Source organism: Alosa sapidissima, chromosome 12 (assembly GCF_018492685.1).
Source record: "Alosa sapidissima isolate fAloSap1 chromosome 12, fAloSap1.pri, whole genome shotgun sequence".
NCBI classification, from domain to species: domain Eukaryota; kingdom Metazoa; phylum Chordata; class Actinopteri; order Clupeiformes; family Clupeidae; genus Alosa; species Alosa sapidissima.
This window is the reverse complement of record NC_055968.1, coordinates 8,363,471-8,387,528: the sequence shown is the minus strand read 5'-3', so window position 1 is coordinate 8,387,528 and position 24,058 is coordinate 8,363,471. Positions and strand designations below refer to the sequence as shown.

Genomic DNA, 24,058 nt, shown 5'->3' with positions numbered 1-24,058 from the left:
TCAAAGCGAGCTTCATCTCTGTCTGATTGCCTCGTATAAACAAACGCTTGCTTGGGCATGGCTATTCGCTTGGGTGGGTAAAACTGCAGTGCTCTGTTCATCCATAAGTAGTCTGGGTCTCGTCATAGCATGCTAAATATCTCATAGCGACCATAAGCAATTTCTAAATATCTCATAGCAAATACATAACATGCTAAATATCTCATAGCGACTTCATAGCGTGCTAAATCATAGGGACTTCATAGCATGCTAAATATCTCATAGCAGCTTTGCATTTGGATCCGTCAGTGTCAACGCCAACTCTTCCCATCATCGTTAAGCAGAATTGTGAAACATTGTGAAGCCAGTTTGGCTTTAAAACCAATGCCTCTCGATCCAAATGAATAGGCACTCGACTTGCGTAGCTCACCCCTGAGTTGTCTCTTGTTACACATGCTGATGTTTTTTAAAGTGGATTTAGTCTAGGCCTCCCTGACTGGTTTAATAGGTTTAGTAGATCCTAAAGCCAGACTCTCTTCGTCTCCCAGGTTTACTGTTTGTTTTTCCAGCATTGCCACCAGGATGTTGGGGCAGTCTAGTTATTTCTGCCCTTGGAGCCAGGCAGGAGGTATTGAGACCCGGGTGTACTACAACAACAAACTAATAGCCAGAATCCCCTTAGCACATCATCGGGTTAATGGGCAAACCCAAATAATTTATTTAAGGATGCGATCAAGGTGATATGAAGGCATATTGGTACTTAGTGTTTATTTCTCATGCTCATGTTATTAGTCATTAAACGTTCACTTTAAAAGTATGTTGGAGAGTTTAACTAACATTTGATAGTGACCTGTCCATTACCATACCATCCAGAAAGCTTCATCTCTATCTAAACAGAATAAATGTGTATTTGAAATAGTTTATTTGTTTATTGGAATTAGAATAGGACTAAATGGGGACCTAGAGAAAACTTAATTCAGTAAACCGTCAGTGCTGCTTTATGGAGCCAGAGAAAGGCTTACTAAAACTGGTCAAATTAAGTTCATATTTGTAATCCTGTACACCCAGAGGCTTGCTATTATGCATAATTCCATTTTAATTCCATTTGTCATGGTTTTGTAAGTGTGCATTTAGATTTATAAAACTGAAATTCTCAACAGTATTTTACAGTATTTGTCACATTTCTGTGCTTATTTTAAACCCTTTTTTTGGCCTTGTATTAGTCGAGGTGGTGTGCGTAATTTCACTAAATGTTTGTTTTGCTCTAAGTACACAGAGACTGTCAACATTATTTTCTTTGGTATCAAACAGTTCCCCATCAAAACAGCAGATGGAGATTAAAAATGGTAAGCGCCAAATTAATTGACATGGATGGCTTGCATAGAGCACAGGGATGGGGAGGGGTGTACTACACTGGGGACTGTGAGCTAGAGATGACAGAGATCTTTCTCTCGTCACGAGACTAGTCCGAACATTTCAGCTAAATATTTGGAAACCATCCTGGCAGTAATGTCTGTCTTGTGTTCTCCCTCTGGATAAACCTTTTTATGGGTATGTCTAAAGATACAAAAATGTATCATTCATTTAACATTTATCCATTTTGTTCCTGCGTTCACCTCCCTCACCTGTCACCCCTCTCTCCTGCCTCAGTGAGTTCTGTAGGTTTGAGCTCTGGCCCGTGTCCTCCCCCTTTCCCTCTTCCTCCTCCTCCTCTCCTCCTCCTCTCCTCCTCTTCTCCTCCTCCTCCTCCGTGGCGTAGCCCCTGTGCTGAGGCTTTGAAGTGGACCTTCTCCAGGCCCCCTCTGCTCCGCTCCGCAGCGCTCTGCATGCTGCCATCCTTCCTAGAGCCAGATAATGACCTCCCACAGCTTTCCATAATTGGGCCAAATAAACACTCTACCACAGCAAAGAAAGAAAGAAAGAAAGAACGAAAGAAAGGAAAAAAAAACAGACGAGTGTGCTTGAGCTTTAATTAACGTTGAGTCCTAAATGGCTTCATTAAAAATGCGTTTTGGTGGCGGCACATTTCATCATGTTTTCAAATGAACGTCTTCGCAGTTTCCATATTTGTTATGAAACGCCGCCCCCCCTTCCCCCCCATTCACACTCAACACACACCAACACTTGTGTGTAATTAACCTGATTTGGTGTGTCGTAATGAAGTGATTTGTAATATTTCTTCAGGCGTTGTTTGAAGTGTTAATCTATCTGATTTAAGTCATGATGTCAGCTTCTCCCTGATTAGTCTGTGGAGATGATCCAACATGCCTTCAATCATAATTCCACCAAAACAAAGTGGGTGTTTTGTTTTTAAATAAAAATATTAACCCAACCCATACTGTAGTCAGGGTACCCGCGGATCCCTAAAAAGTCTTAAATACAATTTTCGGTTTTTAAGGCCTAAAAAAGTCTTAAATTGTCTGGGATGTCTTGAATTTTCGAAAGGGAGGTATTAAATTTGCGTATGGGACCGCCAGCGAGTGCAAGAGAGCAAGTGAAATGTCTCCATCCGGTTTCGTGTATTTAAAATGCAATTGTATAAGTGACTATAAGGATGGGCTACGGGAGGAAGTGTAGTGGTTGCAGAGTGAAGATGTTTTTCACGGGTGTGGAAAGGTGTGAAAACTGTAATAATACAGTATGTACAAATATGCCTGACGTTTTCGTGGTGTAGCCAAGGCCTGAGAGATATGCAGGTAGCCTACGTGAGCGGTAGAAGTTCTTTTACTCTCTACGGGTGGAATGAGCGGGAGAAAGAGTTGGTAAGCCAGTTAGCTATACTGTAGGTTGGCTATACGTTCGAATTTAGGCCGGATTTTAAAAGCCCTGTCCGGCGCTCATTTGTCCTCCTTTTTGGAGTTGCGCTGGGCATCTAGAATTTTTGCTCGGACGCAGCATCGTTTTACAAACTATGGACGCGAAGACTGCTGGTCAAATTATGCGCAGTGCTTCTGTCACTCGTCTGATAATTTGCTGCGCAATTTATGAAGGAACCACGGACTGACAGAAAAAGAAAACAAACGTTTTCGCAATCAGGAGGAAATACTGTAGGCCCTACATGTTAAGTTGATCTGTTTGCATCTTTCCAGCGTGTGTTGCTGGCCTAGCCTATAGGGAAGAAAATATCTAAGTTAGAATACCTGTAGAACAGTCAGCCTCAGCCAGTAAGCACAGCCAAATATGTACAGCCAGCTTCAAAAGCATGCAGCCCAGACCCTAAAATTGGGCATTTATAGCTGTGAAGGTAATTCACACAATTATTTTTCTTTCACCAAAATATATTTGGTAACTTCTGTAGACATCCAAAATGGGGTGGGGGTTAAAATTAGTAGAAAAATGGCATAAAACAGTTTTAAGTTGTCGTATATATCTTTTTGCCGTGGTATAGTCTTAATTTTTGCATTTAGATGTCTTGAAAAGGTCTTAAAAGTCTTTAAATTTGCACTTGGAAAATGTGCAGATACCCTGTGTAGTATTTTACACCATTAGCTCAGTTGCCAATCAGTGCAGAGATATGGGATAAATAAACATAAAGCTGGAAGGGAATTTTAGCTTAATTTTTTATCTCTGCGTAAAAATGTATTCTCTTTGGACTGAACCATCATGCAATCTTATTTCATTTATTTAGTACTGGAAAGAAAAGAGAAAGCACTTCTTATGAGATTAGTGTGTCTTCCACAAGTGTGTGGCGGCTTAGTGAGTGTTGCAACTTAACATGATCTGTGGTCATGGAGAGCAGTAATCTCTATCAGCCCTCTCAGATGAGCAGTCAGATAAAGCAAGTCTGCAGTGTTGTGGATACGCGAGTACTCATGAGCTTATTACACCACACACATACTCTCTCTCTCTCTCTCTCTCTCTCTCTCTCTCTCTCTCTCTCTCTCTCTCTCTCTCTCTCTCTCTTTCTTTCTTTCTTTCTTTCTTTCTTTCTCTCTTTCTCTCTTTCGGTGATTTTTTTCGTGATTTATCATAATCTCACAGTGAAAACAATGAGGAAAAAAGGAAGCAAATTTATTCTGAGAGAAGGGAATCTCTCTCAAAGAACTAAATATAAAAAAAAACACATACCATGCAGAGATGTAAAAGTCTGGCTTCAAAAAGTCAAAAAGCAATGTATTGGTAAATTCACTAATTTAGCTGATCTACCTGGCCTAAATATTGTGTGACTCTTACATCTCTGATAACATTTGACATTTGTTACATGTTAAATGTTAAAATGTGAAATGTTAAAAGAACTGCATATAACCCAGCAGTACTCTTTCACTGTGTAACATCCCCCCCCCCACACCCCTGTGTGTGTGTGTGTCGGGGTGGGGGTGGGGGGGCATGGTTATTAAGCTCTTCTGCAGCTCTTGAGTGTATTTGGTCTCTGTGAGGCCAGAGAGGATGAGTGTGTCAGAGGGTTAGCTGGGGGATTACCTGCAGTCATGGTCTCGGGGGCACGTGAAGAACGCCATCAGAGGGGTTTCATGCAGCCACTTCTACTCTCTCAGCTACTCTAATAACCTCTTCAAGAGCTTAGGACTGAGCAGAGCACACACTCACACCCTCTCACACTCCTACACATGCGTACACACACACACACGTGCAATAAATGCATGTATGCAAAAACGAGACACACTCATTTCCACCTCTCTCTCTCTTACACCCTCACACACACACACACACACACACACTACACAGAGAGCAAGACACACCACCACAACATTCAAATTCAAATCTTCACTCTGAACTTTTTATTTGTTCTTCTGAGAACACGCCGCACAGGCATCGCACAAGGATCCACTCGTTTTAATTTCACCAGGCCATTATTGCGGTCAGTGAGAATAGTGGTGAGATTTCGCAGGTATTCTCTATTACCAGAAAGAGAGAGAGCGCTAGCTAGCTAATGCTCTGCTTCTGGTTTTCCACATCATGTACCTGTGAAATTTTAAAGGGGCCATGTTATGCTAAACTCACTTTTTCTTTGCTTTTGTACTTCAATTTGGGTCTTTGATGCTTCTACAAACACTGCAGGTGCGAAACAAAACCATGCGTTGTGTTTTTGTGGGTTAGTTGAGAGAGGTTGATGTCAGAAACTTTGCGCTTCTGTGAGCTAGTCAGAAATCTCCCTTATGGAGATGTCACAATAAGGGAAATTTGAATGTTACTACACCCAGAGCCATATAGGGCACTGACTACCCACCCCCATCTGAACATTCCCACCCACTAGGTTAGGAACTTCCTGTCGAAGATCCTCCATTTTGGTCGTAGCCTATCGTTTCCAACCAGCAGAGTATCAACAGTATTTTCTGTAGTAGGCTAAACTCAAATAACTTGACTATTAGGATACTTTACTACGGAAATTCAAACAGAATGTTTGTCACACATTCCTTAGTATTCTTGCATAACAAATTGCATTTTATCACTGGCTTTCTAGTAGAGAATCTTCCGTTTCCTTGTCACCGACACACTCGTATTCCCTGGCGTACGTTACGACCATGCTGCCCGTTGGCGTAAACATGGAATCAGTTCCGGAGTGGGGCATGGTCAACAACAGCTCATTTGCATTTAATGCAACAGGCCCCAGAAACAGCCTATTCTGAAATTGACTGAAACTGGCGAGAATGGAACAGCTTCAGGGACATGTTTTGTGCAACCCATAGGCCTATTTTGACTTGTTGAAAATAAAGTATAATGTGGGACCTTTACATTTTAACTTTGTGGAAATGGTCTTTCCTTTCCTTGAACTGGTGAACTGGTCCCCTGTGTGTGTGTGTGTGTGTGTGTGTGTGTGTGTGAGTGTTTGAAACACTGAGGACATCACTATGGCATAGATTAGTCCCATTTTAATTGGGTAGGCCCACAACAGAAGGTAATGGCACAGGAGCTGGAAGGTTCTCAGGAGCGAGAGAGACGGATAGATAGAGAGAGAGGGTGGAGAGGAGGTGTACAAACAACAGCTTTGTTTGTTGACAGATGCCGCCATGCTTATGGTCTGTTAATTGGATGACAATGTAAATAATCACCAATGGCGCCGTGGCCCTCTGACAGTGTGGCGCCTCTTTCCTCTCCCCAGTCCTCAGTTAGGAAGGGGTGACACACACACACACACACACACACACACACTATGTAATTTGCCCTTACCTGATGTTGTAGTGTTGCCACAGGCTGTCAGGTTCATTCGCATGGCTGGCATTTGTGCATCACTTCTCTGAAGGTGAGAAAAAGGCGGAACAGCCTTTGAGAGAGACGTGTGTGTGTGTGTGTTGAGGGTGCTATCATGTTTTAGCGCACCATCTTGCACTCCTCTTGTGCCCGTCCCCATCCTCAGAGTCTTGCTGGGAAGTCAATTGCCTCCTGCTGGGGCTTTAGTTGAGTGTGGGGCAACAGAGCCGAGGAGTCACCACTGGTGTAATGCCACCCCTGGTCCCTGGGGAGTCCACATTCCCCACACACACACACACACACACACACACACACACACACACACCCCACCCCAACCCAACCCAACCCCCTGCCAGTCCAGTGACGCCAACCTGAAGCCTCATGCTTTATGTCAACACCTCCAGCCTCCTCTACCCGATGGCGCTAAGAAGAAATGCTAGATCAAAGAAGATCTGGAGAAGGGGTGGAGATGGGTTTCTGGTTTTAATTAAGGCCAGTGTTCAGACGTTTAAAGACGAACCAGCAGCTTCGAGGGTCGAGCGACTTCTGGACGCTTTGGATTGGTCCCTTTTATTTACGCTCCGATGGGTCTGAGATGCTCACTGTCTCTCATGTTGCTGCTACAAGTGATTACAGAAGCATCACAACATGTCACTTGTCCCTAGCTTGCACTTGCACACTAGCACAGAAATCTTCCAAGTGACGAGCATTTGATAAACCAAAGTAGAACTGAATTGTTATCAACACGGCGGCAGCAGAAGGGTTCAGCACCGGGGTGCGGGTTGCCGTGAGAACAATAGAGTAATGGAACACCGAAAGCGGCGTGCACGGCACTCATGTTGGCACCGGTGTGCAGTCGCCCAAGTGGTCAAAGAGTTCATACTGGCTTGTAAAAGGTCGTCAAATGCTTGGCCAGTGTGCCATTCTAGCTCTATTCCTGCTCAAGTTTCAGGGCACTGCAATCGGCAAGAAAGGTCATCTGCACCTCTCTAATTAACAAGACAACCCCCCCCCTCCCAACACCACCACCACCCCAACCCCAACACACCTACAGTATGTCAGCCTCCTATTTCAAGGTCATGACACTGAGCCGGTCGTCAAACTGTGACCTAAGCAGACAGCTTTCAGAGTCGGGGAGCTGTTAATTACTGCGCCTCGTGCTCATAATAGGCCCGTTAATCAGAGGCTGCCATTTTGAGCGTCGGCTCCACACGTCCCCAATCCCTAGTGGCCTCCTCTCACCTCTGTGTGAGGGAGAATAAAACCTGGGCCCAGGTGTGGTCGAGAGCTCAGGCCTATGTAACAGGAGCCCCTCCAATCATTAGGTCCCTCGCCGCAGCCTCCAGTCGGGGAGTTACGGGAGACCGGCTGAATCGCGATCCTGACTGAATCGCTAAGTTAAGAAGCTAAGAAGTCTCTTATGTGGATTGCTCTCGCTGCCACCTGTTCGGGTCCTGTATTGTTCCAGCAGGCTTGAATTTGTCAGGTGTTGATGGTGCGTCATGCAGAATTGGAGTCTGTTTGCAAGAGGGAGTGATTGGAGACGGGGCTACACTGAGACTGCTAGCTTTCCCTCCTGTGAGGAAGCGATACCATCATGAAACATGATGAGCATTCTGGCTAGCGTTATCGAGGCAGAGGTCACTGTGTCCAGTGTCAACTCAGTGCAAGTCCTCTCCTCTTTGGCTAGGACCTTATAACAGTTAGAAGCAGCAGAAGAACACCACACACACACTGTTGCATTGAGGGAGAAGGCTGGAAAGAGGGCCTCTCAGATTTCAGCCCTGTCTTCCCTCCAGCTCTCGACCTGCATGATGTCAGACCAGCAGAGCTCATGACCAGTCTGCCCCCAACATGTGCGGTCACTCCGTCTGCAGCGTGCTGGGATTTGGCGTGGACCATGTTATCGGATGTTACAGCTTGCTGTTCTGGTCTTGACTTGCTGTTTTTCCATTAGCAATGTCCTGATAAGACACTGTTTGGTGTCACTGACATGGCCTCATAGTAGTTTTGGATCAAACCCTTCCATTAAACTTTGTGGATTTCCAGAGATAGATATACATTCAGGTGCAGGGTTAGTGTTTTAGAACTGTATGTAAGTTTACTTTAAGTAGATGCAGCCTATGCATTTCTTTACATGCTCTTTTCGTATCTAGGGCAAGTTAAAATGAAAAGGGGAAGCGGATTCTACGTTGTACATCTGTTGTGAAAGTTAGAAAAAAAAGGGTTAGGTCCGTTTCAGATGACACCAACCACGTTTACGTGCACATTCTTCTTCTCTGTCGGATTTTTAAACATCTGATTGATGTTGGATCAGCTGTTTACACAATGTGATCTAAATGGTTCCTGTATATTCTTTCTGTTCATTCATTATGTTTGACACAGGCTTTTACTACCATCTCAAAAACACATATTTTTTTTATGCCACTAAACTTCTTAACCACTTTTACTGTTAGAAACCTGTTGTTATTTATATATGACATGCAGCATATCTGACCGTGTATTTCCTATTATGGAGAGGAACAGAGATATCTATAGTCATCTGACAGGTTTCTCACTCAGCCAATAGGTTCTCAGTGAACTAAGGTTATACCAGCTCCTCAGAGGCTCCTCTTAAAACTATGAAATTACCTTATGAAATGTCAATACTGCTCTGTCAATACACCCAGCCTAGGCATAGAAAGCTTAGGATTACAATATGTATAAATATATACATCTGAGTTTTGAAAACACTCATCCCATATAAAAAATGCATTTTAATTGAAATGATTGCCTGGTGGTCTGTGGAGACCTCAACCTATGTATATCTTGGTGTTATTCTCTGGAGATGTGCTAAACTAAACCCTCAGTAAAATACAGTGTGTGTGAGCTGTTTGAGTCTTTGGTGTGTCCTGAGCCCTGTCCTCATCCTCTGTCTTGTCTCTTCCTCTTCCTCGTCCTCCCACTCCTCTTCGCTGCAGATCACGCAGCTGGACCCAGCGTCGACCCTGCTGGAGGCCAAGCTCTTTCCCCAGGAGACGCTCTTCCTGGAGGCGCGGGAGTAGCACTGCCCCCCGCTGGAGAGGAGGACAACCCAAGCATGGTCCCACCGTGTCCAGAGACCACCCTCAGACTCTCTCACACACACACACACACACAAACACACACTTTTAAAACATGGACGGACACAGATACACAGATATACGCACACACACACTCTCACTCTCACTCAGACACATACACACGCCCCTGTGGATTGTACATGAATGCGGAGTGTACAAGTTGGCACGCAGGAGCTCCTCACAAGCACACAGTGAAGACAAAACATAAAATAAACACACACACACACACACTCACCGTACACGATTTTTGCCGTGTTTTCTTTTTCTTCTTTTGTCAGCCCACATTTTTGAAATGTAAAAAAAAAATGATAATAATAAAAAAGAAAAACATACAAACAATAACTAAAACCACGGTGCAGAGTTGGTAGATCAGCATTCTGTACAAGTACTTCCCACTAAAGGCTGCTTCACGGACTCCTCATTTTTTATTTTATTTTTTTCAAAACAAAATCGGTTCTCGGAACCGAGATGTTTTACCTGGAGAACGCTGGACACACTCTCCGGTTTCATTGAACCCTTCGTCCCCTACTCTTCTTCTTCATCATCATCATCACCATCTTCTTCCCATGGTCTCTTCTTGATTTTCCACCCTGTTCCTTTTTAAGTTTGCTGTATTAGTTTTAGTTTGATATACATTATATAAAAATATATATGAACATGCACCCATCTGGATCCACGCTCTATTTCCAATATGATGCTAAAGGTTGGTTCTAATAGAGAGTTGGGTTGTTATTTTGGATGAAGTCATGGACACCCCTCTAACCCATAGTTTCTCTGCAAAACCAACTCCTGGGGTTCCAGTCATCCCTACAGAATCACTTTGCCTCAAGTAATATGGTTTGATTATGGTAATTGAATGTCAAAGAATGCCTAAGCTGCAATGCATTTGGGGGAAGAAAAAAAAATCTTCCTTTTTTATCAGTCTAATAGAGCAACAAAATGATCATTTATTCTTATGTTAAGAAACGGGACTGAAGAGGATCTCATTAGACAACTGTAAGTATATGAATTTTACATCCAACTGTGGGCACTGCATCTTCCTGGTGATGAAGCTAACGCTCCCTGGGTCTGAAGTTATACCAGGGTTTAAGCCCCCCCCCCCAAAGCCAGTGGAGGACAGTGTCCTGTTTGTGTCCACAGGAGAAGACAGTGAATGGCTTGAGGAATTTGATTCATTGTTCTTGTTTTGCAGCTCTGTTCTCCAGACATGGTGGCATTAACTGCATCAAAGGCTAATTTTCCCAGTTCAGCATTGAGATTAAAGGCTCTCTGCTCCATCTGCAGGGCTGTTTGTTTGAAAACATGGTTTGGGGAGATGTGATTCAAGGATGAGGTTGGTGGCGGGCGGGGGTGGAGGGGGGGGGGTGGGGGGAGGTTCGTAGGTGTATGTTCATTGTTAGTGTAACATCCATTATGGGGCAGTCGTGGCCATCGACTACGGCTTCGGGCTTTGAACCGAAGGGTTGGCGGTTCGATCCCCATCCAGTAGGAACGGCAGAAGTGCCCTTGAGCAAGGCACCTAACCCCTCACTGCTCCCCGAGCGCCGCTGTAGCAAGGCAGCTTACTGCTCCTGTTTAGTGTGTGCTTCACCTCACTGTGTTCACTGTGTGCTCTGTGTTCTGCAGTAAAACACACTCAGACACTTAGCCAACCTGCAGGCAAGACTGTGCGATGTGCAGCAGCTTCTGCAGCTCTCCTGATTCTCACGCAAGCTGCTCAGTTTTGATGTGTTCACTGAGTTGGACTTCCACATGGTTATCTCTCAAGTATGCGCTGCTGTTACTGTTCACCCCTGACACGCCTCATGGATCAGCAGACTGCCAGTCCTCCAACTCAGACAAGAGGGTTTTTTGTTTGTTTTGAGCTCTATTTAAAGGTGTTTGTCAGTATAAGTAAATCAATTCTGCCCTGTTTTTGTTTTGTTTTTTACTGCAGGTGTGTCAAACCACATCAGTAGTCTACAGAATGACACAGTGAACACTCACTAAAAACTTGCAATCAAGCTTTTATAAACTAAAAACAGAACGTTTATTATTATTATTTTAATTTACTTGTGGTACCTTCAATCTAGGCCTAAGCTTAATTTGGTTCGTGAACAAATACACATCTTATTTTTTAAAAACATGCCTCACATCAAGAGTTCAATAACTAAGCTTAGGCCTTATGCTCTAAAACAACATATTTTAAACGGTAAACAGTCTGCGCTTTGCGACGGCCAGGGAGAGGTGAGGCGCATCTTTCGCAGCTGAACGGGTCGCCCTTATGCTCGCCCATGTGAAACGCATACGGCTAATTCTGTCCTCGGGGAACGGCGTTTGCTCAACTATCCCTGCAATGCGCAATATTACAGTTTCAGCCACTGTATGGCTTGACTAATGCACAGCGGCATCTTAGTGATGAACGTGTCGGAAATGCCCATTAGACGTAATGGCAGGGCTTTCTACTTGATCCAGCCTGTCTCCTGCTCATCCGTCGACTTTAGGCTTGCAGCTGTTGGCAGATTGGCGTGTGCTTAAAGAGGCCAAGTCTGCAGTTTGTGGGAATGGCCGGCATGGAAATCGATTACAGCAAGCTATAACATACAGTCGAAAACGGATAGATGGAAAGCAACAAGCAGCAGAAATACTTACCTTTCTGTCTGATAACGATTTCTGCTCTTATGCCGACCTGAACAAGTTACTTTGGTTCTTCTTTATACCCTAACTGAATTCCCACTGAAAGACTTTAGTTGCAAAGAGAACACTGAAATAAATTATAATAATTTATGTACATTCAACACCGAGCAGTATTTGCTTGAAATTACAACCGTGTCTGCCACTTTAAGTCAAGTGATAATGTGTTTACCAATTGCATTGTTTAGCCTACTTAAAATTGAATTTTCCGAATGTTAATGCTGACTCACTAGGCTACTAGCTTTGTATTTATTATTTGTATCACGCTGTTGAAATAAATGCCTATTTTAAATGTGAAGTGGCCTAGGCTAGTTGTAGGCTAGTGGTGTAAACGTCTCACACGCAAGAATTGTCTTTCTTGAACTAAATTATATACTGAAACAAAACTAGGCCTGGTGATACTGAGAACATTAATTTGCCAACATTGTTAATGCTATTTTCGCTGACCCTTCCTTTCACTCGGATCATTTAAGTCGGATTTACGGTGCGGTGGTCAGTGGTCAAGCAGCAGACATCTCAATCAGCAGCCAGCGCAGTCCGTCACTCAAAACTGCCATGCTCCAGCTAAGGAGCGCTTCCTTAAATTCCTTGGCGTGGCCGTGGGGCCTGCGTCGCCGTGACAATAGAGATATTCTGTCTTCATCTGACACAGAGGCTCTGCATCCAACATCAGGTGGTGACTTGATCCTTCAGCAACAATAAGGAAACGTTCAATAATGTTTAACCAGCTCTCCGAGGGTCAAGAATGTCAGCCCCTGGTGAGAGAACAACATTCCTGACGCTAGTGATTTGGCCTTTGATAGTGGTTCGGATCCCACTGCATTGGGGCCTTTTTAAATGCGCTCGCTCAGCGATGCTAGAATCCCAGACCAAACTAACCTGGAGGGTCACTCAAAGTTTACTTTCTCAGCAATCCTCACCACTCAAAGACGGCCAAAGAAACAGAATCTATGCGGCTTAAACAGTCGGGCACAAAAGGGGGCTCGTTTCTTCCTGGGATGCTTGTTGGAGATGTGTGTGAATGGGGGGCGGGGTGGAGGGGGGGCAGAGACGTGGGTTTAAAAAGAAAACTTTTATTTAGGGGAGAGAAGAGGGGAAAGATTTTAAAGCTCAAATGCTAAATGTGTGATCGGGACGGCGCCGGAGGATACTTTGCTGGTGAGGTTGAAGTGCGCGGTTGCCCAGACTCCCGTGATTAACCCGTCCTTTCAAGTCATTGGCCGTTGTTTGGCATGTCAACATTCAGTGCAGTAGGCTTCACTCATTAACACATGCCGGACTTGATTCACTCGGCATGCATCTTAACTATAAATATATGTATATGTGTATGTATGTATATGTATATGTGATTACAAATGGTGCTGTTTGCTGATATTAATGAGAGTATTTGAAATGAAGACAATGGGTACAAACTTCCATTCAAATATTATGTAGCCTATCTTCCTGCACTAATAATATCTAAATGGCCATACTACACATAATGGTTATTAGCCTGCTCTACCATCATTAGGTTGTGTAGATTAGCCTACACTTGCAAAAGTGTGGTTAGCCAACTTTATGACAAGCCTATTTTCACTCACATTAATCATATTCGTAATGTAAAATTCAAAACCGAAAATTATAATAATTTCCTTGGATGTTTCCACTTAGATACAGGTAGGCTACAGTTTGTGGCATTTACTTTTATTTACACTTACTCTATTACAAATGAAATAATAGCTGAGAAGGCTATCGATAATGTTTTTAAAATATAATTTCTTAAGGTTATGAACAGGCTACATCTTCATAGCATAATAGTTTGATATCCCTGTACACAAGGCAATGGCCTACTGTTTTTTAGGGTAATTGTAGCCTAGTTAAATAAAATAAAATACAATTTGAATAAAATTATAAGCGACAAGGACTGCCAGTCCCAAATGATGAATGCACAATAAGATAAGTAGAGTTGATTTGGAGGAGTAGGCTACCCCCTCGCATTCCTGCCCCGTTTCCTCTTTTCTTTAAATTTAGAATTAAATTGATAGAATAGTTTAAAATTAGCTATAAAGGCTTAAAATATTATATTGATGAAGGTATAATAATAATAATAATAATAATGTCTTTAATATGCTATCAGAGGCTGCAAAGGTTTTCACAATAAATCATACATTCTATAGAAGTATTATCATAATAATAATAATTATTATTATTATAATTATATATATATAAATATATTATTATTATTATTACCGCATTATTATTATTATTATTATTATTATTATTATTATTACAGCTTTTTTTTTTTTTTACTCAGTATTATTTGCCTGCAGTAGTTCTGTTTGTTTAATGTGCACAATGCAACCCAGGATGTCAAATCAAGAGTTGAAATAATTTTAAAAAGGGAACAGATCACTCAAATAAAACCACAATTTATTTTATTCATCTCACACCGTCCCCTCAAGCTCTAATTTATATATAAAAAGTGTGGGGAAAGTAAAAAAAAAACTCCAGCGGTGTTCGGATTATGGCAGTGAAGGATAAAGCCTTAAATGGGGCTAAAGGCGCTTGAATGGAAGCACTGGCGTGCGAACTGAAGCAGAGTAATAATTGCTTCATAATTGTGTTCTTTTCCCTTTGCGGAACACCGTCTTGCTGCAGAGCTGCACGCTCGGAATCGAAGCGGTTGTGACATTTAGGAGGCCGGTCTTTGTACCGAACACTTCAAGTTTAAAAAACAAGGCCAATTGAGGCGGCGGGGCTCAAAGCCGGGGCCATTGTGAAGGAACACATTGAGTTTGGATTGGGGACAATGGTGTTTCTCAAATTTCTTGCAAAAACCCTCTAGTCCATCTGTGATCCCAATGAACGCTCTTTCACTGGGTTCCCTCCTTTCTCTCGCTCTCGTTTGCAAAGGGAGGCAGATGTGGAGGGATCGAGCGTGCATTTTAATTGGCTGGTACCTGAAAATACACCACACACACACACACACACACACACACACACACACACACACACACACACACACACACACACACACACACACACATTCTATGCGATGGGAGTGGTCCGTCCGACACGGCTATCCATAGTAGGCTAACCATAAAAAACTGAACTGATTGATTGTTGTCTCCATCCTGAACATCATCTCAGTTTCTTTGAGGTGTGACCATTTCTAGATCAATTTTGGTATTTCGATGTGTAGGCGAATGGTTAGGGATCCTCAATGGGACTTATGTGTTTGTTTCTTTTAGTTGCACGACACGTAGCCTAGGCCCATAGTATTATAATGTATAATAATGTTTTATTATTATTGACTGTTCTACTCATTCTACTGAATTGGAATCTATGGAAAGCAGACATCAGTTTCCTATTATGAAATAACTACGGTTTAACACTATGAACTTGTAAACCCTCGTCTTGGTGATACGGGCTTATTTTGTGCAGTTATTCTAAGGCTTTGTTCCCTGCCTTGAGGGGATGTCTCCATTCACTGAAGTCTCCTTCGCTGCGCGGGATCTTTTCATGTGCGCAAGAGGTTAACAACCTAATGAGTACTTGGTGAAGAGATGAAGCGTATAAATACGCACTGTTTTCCCCCAACGGGCAGCAACGGCTGCCCGGCCCTGCTCCTACCGCTGCTGCCCGCAGCGCGCTTTTACACAGTCAACCATTTCAGCGGGAGCCCCCTGGGAGTGAGCCCGGGTCCAGCAATGACCGGCCGGGGCAGCAGCAGCCAGAGAGAGGTCGCCAGAATACCTCACCGGGGTGCTGGAGGACCAGCAACATGCTGCTACATATGTTGGGTCAAGCATCGCTTTTGTAAGGATTCACAAAGGTGTACAAACCCAGTCGTCTGTAGCGTTTCTTTTAGAATGGGAGCCTGGCATGGTTTTCATTATGTTCAGGTCGGCTGAACTGTTCAAAGATGCTGAATTCATTAAATGCCCACAGTCACTTTTAATTGCCCAGGGACATTTAATTGGAAACTGGAGAGCTATCCATTGAAAGGAAACTAGTTTTGAAATATTGACGCTTCAACATTCTAACTTTATGAATACACCTTTGTTGGTAGGCTATTCCAACTGATGAAACCTAAAGTAGGCCTATAGGCCTTAGGATTCACTATTTGAAAATACACAGCCTATGCGCCCATGTGCTTATCACGATAGTTGATTAATTTTCTAATTAAGACAACCGGTCAAGAATGGGAAAAAGAAAAAAGGACGCCCCAAAACAAGCTAAAGTTACAGCAGCCAAGTGCCTGCCAAAGTTGAAATCAATCTCGTCTAGTTTGGCATGTTATCACCAGACCATGCAGCTTAAACATCCACACCTACGTGCCGTTTCATAATGAGTCCTGCATTAAACCTTCAGTTGGGGCGATTTTCATTCAAGTGAGATCGCAACCGAGATAATTACTCTGAATGTCAAAAAGATTTAGTTTAATATCATCTCTATTAGTCTGTTGGTTAGATAATTAAAGGCGCGGGTGAAAGCAGCGGGAGAAACAGATGGCATTTGCTTACAGTGATTCAGTGTGTAAACAATGGGATGCTAGCGACAGGAGGATGTGAAGATTCAAAGGCACGACGGAGGAGGAGGCCGACAGGAGTGTCCGCGTCCAGCTCCTGGAAAACGCCAGGGAAATATGGAGAGGAAGGGACGACGCTCTGGTGTCAGTTGAGCCTCTGGCTGCATGTTCGTAGTGTGTAAAATAATGCACAGCCCATAGGCCTACAACTTTAAACTGTCCGGCGTTCGTTAATTACTATGGCCACATTCCAGCCAGTTCCCCAAACTGCAGAGTAGTTTTCTCACATACCTCCAAAACTGTTTTATCAGGAACAATAAAAAGTAGTGTAGCCCAGGCCTATCATGGAAACTTAAAAACAACACCGTCCCTAGTTTCCAAAATGCTAATGTCTCATTATTCTGTAGGCTGTTCATACAGAATTACCTACTTTGTTTTTTCCGTTGTTTTTATTTATATCTATTTTTATGTAGACCTATAGGCCTATCTTTTTTACCACTCAGTAATTGTCCTTAAATAATGTTGCAGCTATAGAACATGTCTACATAATTATTGTTTATCTAGGCTATACGTTATTATGCATTTTTTTACACATTTATGATTTTGGGAGAAATGCATAATTTAGTAGGATTATTACAATAATAAAAAAAACAACTCTACGATAACGGCCACGAAGCAAAACGTCTCCATTTCGATAGAACGAGTTGATAAAGACTTACAAGGCGAAAAACACCAGATAAATTAAGATAAATCTCTTTTCAAAAGTGCACTTCTGAAACATCAAAGATATCACAGCAGGGATTTTTCTGAAGAAATAGTAATACTAATAGTTGTAGTTATAGTAGTAGTAGTAATAATAATAATAATAATAATAATAATAATAATATTAATAATGATAATAATAATAATAATAATAATAATAATAATAATAATAATAATGCAATGATATAATAAATATAAAATATTATAGTCTGCTATGCTACTTCCCTTATTTATAAAGCTAATCTTAAGAATAAGAATAATTATTTTCCATTTGAAATATAGTTATTTCTGTCCATCTATATAATGGAGGCTTTCTATTTAAGATGTGATCACTGATCAGTCTTTATTTTACATGCTTAAGGACAAGAGTTCGACTTTTAATAATTACATTTAAGGAACTGTGACGACAAAACAAATTCTTCGGCACTTCTACATAGGATTTAACGCATCCTTTAGGTGACAAACTATTGGCTAAAAATCGATATAGTTTACAAAAGTATTCAGCACACACATGTATAACTTACAGTTCTTAAACCTTTCACTTTTTTTCGCATGTTTCTTTTTTTCCTTCAACAGTATGGGAGAAATTGCTATATTGAATTTTGATATGAATTACAGGTTTGTCACCATAACAAAGAGACAAATTCAAAGAGAATTCCTGGATAGTGTACGGTACAGTTTCGATATAATTCACTTAATTATATGTTATCAAGCTATGTTATTCACGTGTATTGTCTCCAAAATCATTTCCTTTCGCGCGTCTAATATTGGTCAGATAAAAATCGAATATGATCCAAAGGTTAACCTGCTGTTTTAAGCCACTTACCTTGCCAAGTTACGGAGCTCACGGCATGCCACAGCCACCTGGACATAGTCCCCTAAAAATAACTTAAAGAAATGCACAACGCTTTTTGTTTTCTTTTATCATCTAGCCTTGTTTTTCGTACAATACACAACATGTCAAACTCTATGGAACGCCGAGCCAAAAACGTAGGCAAACTAAATTGTTGATATTCTCAAAACAAAAGTTTATTACCGACAATGAATCTAGAAACAAACAATATTTTTAGTTTGGTTCGATGTTTTGAGCAATATGTTGTACCTCTGCAGGATCTTCTCAGATTCTAAACAATTGTTTTTTTTTTAGAAAGAACTCAGGTGGACACAGTTGAAAAAAGGACAAGCCAATCAGATTGCACCTTCCCTCTTTGGCCAATGACGGGCACCACATTGTTGTCAAATTTGTCTAATGAATACGTAGGCGCAACAATAGAGAGAGAGAGAGAGAGAGAGAGTGGGGATCTGTATCCAGTGGCAATCTCTTGAGTAAGTTAGTGTGTCACGCCACTGCGAGTTGCAAGCTCGTCTACTCCTGGCGCATTACTAAAGGCGAACACTTTGGAGTTTCGAATTGAACAGCTAGAACAGAACTTTCGCTGGGACAGCCTCATACAGGCTTCTTTTAAATGTTTGCGGCTGGGCTCTTCTCCAAGATTGGTTTGTGTGATTTTGGTCAGTGCGTCGTGTTAAAATCAGAAGAGACTTTCAAATAATTGTCACTGGACGCATCTCCGAAAGACTGCTTGGAGGGTCTGAGGGAATGGTGAAGAGCACTATTCAACTAGTGCGATACGTTCGTCACCTTATTTGATCGATTTTCTACTGTGCTGCTTTGACGCAGTAAATTCTTGATGGTGACAAATGCTCTTTTGAGATTCTCTTCCGTGTTACGCACAAAAGTTAACGTGTAGACAGGAAAGTCTCAGACTTATCGATTGAATATTCTCTGAGGGGAGAGAATGGATCTTAGAGCAGATATTCAATCGGCCCAGGCAGGATCTCAGGTTCACCCCGGTGCTGCCGCGGCCGCCGCTGCTGCTTCTATTCCGGTCTCCATGGCCAGTAACCTGCTTCGAGCACCGTCGATCTTGCTGCGCGCCACGGAGAAGTACCCCCGCACGCCCAAGTGCGCCAGGTGTCGGAATCACGGCGTGGTGTCCGCGCTGAAGGGCCACAAGCGCTACTGTCGCTGGAAGGACTGCATGTGCGCCAAGTGCACTCTGATTGCGGAGAGGCAGCGCGTCATGGCAGCCCAGGTTGCGCTCCGTAGACAACAAGCGCAGGAGGAGAACGAGGCCAGAGAATTGCAGCTTCTTTACGGCACAGCCGAAGGCCTGGCCCTGGCTGCCGCCAATGGTATCATTCCTCCACGGCAGAACTACGAGGTGTTCGGCTCTATCAACAACGAGAGCAGCCAAGGTAAGCGGCTGAGTTGCTGTTATAGAACATGATTTGCAGAATGACAGTTTTATGATGGTATTAACTGTTGACTCTCTAATAAGCTCCCCATTACGATTTATTTATATACTCAGGAACGTCTAGTAATTTGTTGACATGGTGCCAGTTAATGTCCTATAAGTGATGAATTTAGTCGACAATGCCCAATATTAATAAAAGGAGAGGCCATGGGCTTGAACGGGCGTTACATGGGCAAATTAAACTACAATGTCAATGTTATGATTGTGTTTGTTTAGTTATTCATTAAAGAAAATGTTTTTCTTGTTTTATTTTATAGACTCAAACATCCAAAAGTTTGAACACTTTCCGAAGAGCCATATTTCGGGGCCAATGTCTTCACAGCAAACCATGGGAAAATCCGTTTCCACAGATTCAGAGTCAGTGCCTGGCATCTCCTCACCAGACGTGCGCCACGGTTCTGGTTCCGAGAATGGAGACGGAGAGTCGTTCGTTAGCTCTCCCGTGTCCAAGCCACTTAAAGACGGCGAGGAAACCCCTGGATCCATCAGTCCACTGGGCACTGACTCCGGCTCGGAAACCGACAAAGACGACCAAGACCCGTCCTCCACTTCCGCAGCCTCCAGGCAAATGAACGCCATCGATATTCTCACCAGAATATTCCCCAGTCACAAGCGCAGTGTCCTGGAGCTGGTCCTGCAAGGCTGCGGTAAAGACGTGGTGCAGGCCATCGAACAAATCTTGAACAACAGTGGTCAGCCTAAAGCCCCCGAAGAGACATGGAATGCGGAGAGGCTTCTGCAGAGCACACAACCGCCTATGTCATCCACGCCAAGGCCCATGCTACCAGGAGCCATGACGCTCAGCAACCGCTCTGCCTTCTCACCTCTGCAGCCAAACACGTCTCACTTCGGTGCCGATCCCAGCACCTACTCCCTGGGCACTCACCTGGGCCTGAACCCCCTTCGCCTGGCGTACTCAGCCCACAGCCGAGGCCTGGCCTTCATGACCCCGTACTCTACAACTGGGCTGATGCCAACGCTTGGATTCAGACCGCCAATGGACTATGCGTTCAGCGATCTCATAAGGGACAGGACAATTTTGCACAAAGACCAGGGGTACACTAACGGACTCTACGGCCCACTGGTTAACAACACCCCGGACAAACAGTGAATACGCTATCACAGACAGCATATGGGAGTGAATCAGAGGACATAATTGTTATGTATATAAGAGTGTTCAGCAAGCACCCACAATCTTAAACACTTACTGTAAATATTGTAATTTCTGTGTATCCGTTATGGTTCCCTAAAGATATATGTGAAAGCAAAGACGTATCTAGACATGTTTCAATCTGTAATTGATATCTGCTATGTCCAAGTCGGCATAATTTGCGGCTTGACTTTTGATGTGAGTCGCAAACTAATGTGTTGGATCAAACAAGGACTCTCTAATGTGTCTTTTCAATAACAGAGCATAGGTCGGATGGAGAATGTGGGCCTATCGAAAAAAATAAACGATATTTTCCAGAATCACATTTTTATGTTTGCTACAATCCTTATAGATGGTTATAAATGGAGAGGTTCAATGTGGTTATCGTGCAATGAATTGTCTGTTCATGATACCTTTTTTAAACAACAAAAAAATTATGACTAACATTGTTGTGCGATCTAATTGCTGGTATGTCAACCGACACAACATTAATCTGCAAAACACTAAGAGATATCTTAACATTGAATTTATTTTATGTTTGTTGAAATATTGTAAAATAGCCTAAAATGTATTGCCTCAAATAAAACTAATGCCATTTGGCACTCCATGCCAGTTTCTTTTCCATTTCTTTTCACCTGCAATCTTTAAGGGCATATGACATTTTCTTCACACTGTCCTTTAACACCCTTGTGAACACACCTTATGAAAGGAAACCGTCCCAATATTGCATCGCTACCTTCGAGAGAATTATGAGGAATTCCATATGAGAGAATTTACATAATGCGTTGGCCAAGGTGCCCTATACTGGCAAACAGTCGCACTATTAGCTATCCATATAGCTAAAAAAATAACGATTATCAAGCCATATTGCGTCTTCCAGACGTAGCCAAGGCTGCAGCCTATTTGAAATAGCTACCTGACAAATACTATAATGTCTCTTCGCCATTAGTTCGATTTATTTTCTTCAGTGGTTGTCCATAAACTGTCATTGGTTGCTTATTGTAACAGTTTAATGCTATAGCTTTTGAGCCTATCGTTTATTTAACTCTGATGAGTGAATGACTTTAAGTGGTGAAGCGCAGCGCCTCATTGCCACGCAGCACCACTATGTAGCCCATGCATGTGCTCATGGTCAGGCGGCTGAGAAGATAACAAAAGAGGAGTTCACTGTATATTTAAAATAAGATTGCAAGCCCTGAATGGAAGTTCGATACCATGGAAACATAATCCCACCAGCCTCTTGCTTGCCAAGGCTGAAGTGTTTACTTTCCTTCGCCAGATCTAACAGAGTAAACACCGAGTCCGACGGACAGTGCGCCTTCGCTTAATAGCGGACGGGAAAAGAAATAGCTCTCAACTGTTCTTCAGTGGGCCCCTTAATGCACATTTGATAAAGTGTGTTTGTAGTAATAACACGAAATCCACCCTCCCTGTATAATATTTGCTTTCTCGGCGCTCAGAGATAGTATTATATAGTTTCTGGGGATAAATATTTCATGACCAACTGCGCAACTCTAGAACTCTGGGGCTACTTAAATCAATAGCCTACGCCAACATCCCTTGTGAGTGCGTTAGGTTTTATTTCTGTCAGGGTCGAATGCATGGAAAACAGTGTTCAATAGCCTCGTGTTTAGAGAGTAGATAATTGAAGGCTCACCAAACTGTTTTCTGTCGTTTTATTAAGCAAATTGTCAGACGCACTTATGTAGGCCTAGATGTTTTGAAAGCTTGGAACAAGATATTGTACAAAACGATTAGCCCAAATTAATCGAAAGCTACAGCATTGTCACTTCCGGCCAACAGTTTAATTTTTTGCACCCAATTTTTGTCTTAACATCAACCTCACTGAAATGTACTGTTTTAATTTTAAGGAATGAGCATGAGTAGGCCTAACGTGTTAACAACTTGTTTGTCGTAAAATCGAAATCACAGGACAATCAAAACCAAATAGTTTTGTCACAAGGGGTTCTCATTTTCTGAGAACTTGAATAATACCCTGCCCCTGTCGGCTTAGTCTACCAAAAGCTATTTATTTTTCTATTTTTGCCCCGCGAGAAACATTCGTGCGTAAAACTTTATTTGGGTGTAGTTTTACTGTTTTAGGCAACACATTGAAAAGGGGATTGAATCAAGAGGTTAAAGAAGCATTTGGCTATTTTGGTTAGGTCTAAACATATATGTGCTATAGCGAGTTACTTTGGTGAAAGAATGCCTAAATCTTTCAAACACCATCATCTTTTGGCCGTAACAATATCATGCTGTAAAGGGGTTTCTTACATTTATGCCTGGGTGTTCTGACCCAAACCACAGAAATGCATAGTACCTGGACGACTAGGGTGAACAATAGGTCTGTTGGTCCTTCACATGACTATAGTCTATCAAAGTTACACTACCGTTCAAAAGTTTGGAGTCACTTAGAAATGCTCTTGTTTTCATCATTAATAACTGTTGTAGAAAGAAATGGCTGATATTTAATGTAATATCTACACTGCCCATTATCAGCAACCATTTATCCAAAGTTCCAAAGGCACATTCTGTTTACTAATCTGATATCATTTTAAAAGGCTAACTGAGAAAACATGGGAGAACTCTTTAGCAATTATGTAAGCACATAATGTTATCTGAAAACTGCTGCCCTGATTAAAAACAATGCAATTGATGTCAGCTGGTATTCTGTCTATAATGGAGTGAAATGGACATTTCTAAGTGACCCCAAACTTCTGAACGGCAGTGTAATTTGTAGAGGATGCAGTTACACACACACACACACATACACACACAGAGAGAGAGAGAGAGAGAGAGAGAGAGAGAGAGAGAGACACACACACACACACACACACACACACACACACACACACACACATATATATATATATATATATATATATATATATATATATATATATATATATATATACAGTACAGGCCAAAAGTTTGGACACACCTTCTCATTCAATGCGTTTCCTTTATTTTCATGACTATTTACATTGTAGATTCATCAAAACTATTAATGCGGAATTATGTACTTAACAAACAAGTGTGAAATAACTGAAAACATGTCTTATATTCTAGTTTCACAATGTTGCTATTTTCTTTTAATTTAATACCATATTCAGCAAGCCATAACTTGACAAATATTCATCTGTGGGCCAAATAACTTTGCATTCTTTCATAGTTTTGATGCCTTCAGTGAGAATCTACAATGTAAATAGTCATGAAAATAAAGAAAACGCATTAAAATGAGACGGTGTAACCAAACTTTTGGCCTGTACTGTATATAGATAGATAGATAGATAGATAAAACATACCTCAAAAAGTGGTCAATTGCTGCATGGTGTTTCTGGAACAGGTTTGAGCATGCTTAAAGTCATGACTTTTACGCCTGCGGATTGGACCCTTTTATGCAAGGCAAATAGCG

General features: G+C 42.2%; 2 protein-coding genes across 2 annotated transcripts in view; both read left to right on the top strand.

The window, feature by feature from the left end:
- faf1 (Fas (TNFRSF6) associated factor 1) overlaps positions 1 to 9,170 on the top strand; it is an 86,753-nt gene extending 77,583 nt beyond the window's left edge. The window contains exons 8-9 of the mRNA XM_042056993.1: positions 7,926 to 8,038; positions 9,087 to 9,170. Coding sequence (XP_041912927.1) covers positions 7,926 to 8,038; positions 9,087 to 9,170 — 197 coding nt within the window. The remainder of the gene's footprint in view (positions 1 to 7,925; positions 8,039 to 9,086) is intronic.
- An 8,408-nt stretch (positions 9,171 to 17,578) lies between these two features.
- dmrta2 (DMRT-like family A2) lies at positions 17,579 to 21,247 on the top strand. The gene is made up of 2 exons (XM_042056769.1): positions 17,579 to 19,431; positions 19,748 to 21,247. Exons 1-2 carry the CDS (start codon positions 18,972 to 18,974, stop codon positions 20,599 to 20,601), a joined length of 1,314 nt encoding a protein of 437 aa, XP_041912703.1. The 5' UTR covers positions 17,579 to 18,971; the 3' UTR covers positions 20,602 to 21,247.
- Positions 21,248 to 24,058: the final 2,811 nt, after the last annotated feature.

Bases quoted from the DNA above. Each gene is read 5' to 3' on its own strand.
- dmrta2 (XM_042056769.1), top strand. From the start codon at position 18,972: ATGGATCTTAGAGCAGATATTCAATCGGCCCAGGCAGGATCTCAGGTT. The intron at 19,432-19,747 runs GTAAGCGGCTGA...TTTATTTTATAG, and splicing joins CAACAACGAGAGCAGCCAAG to ACTCAAACATCCAAAAGTTT.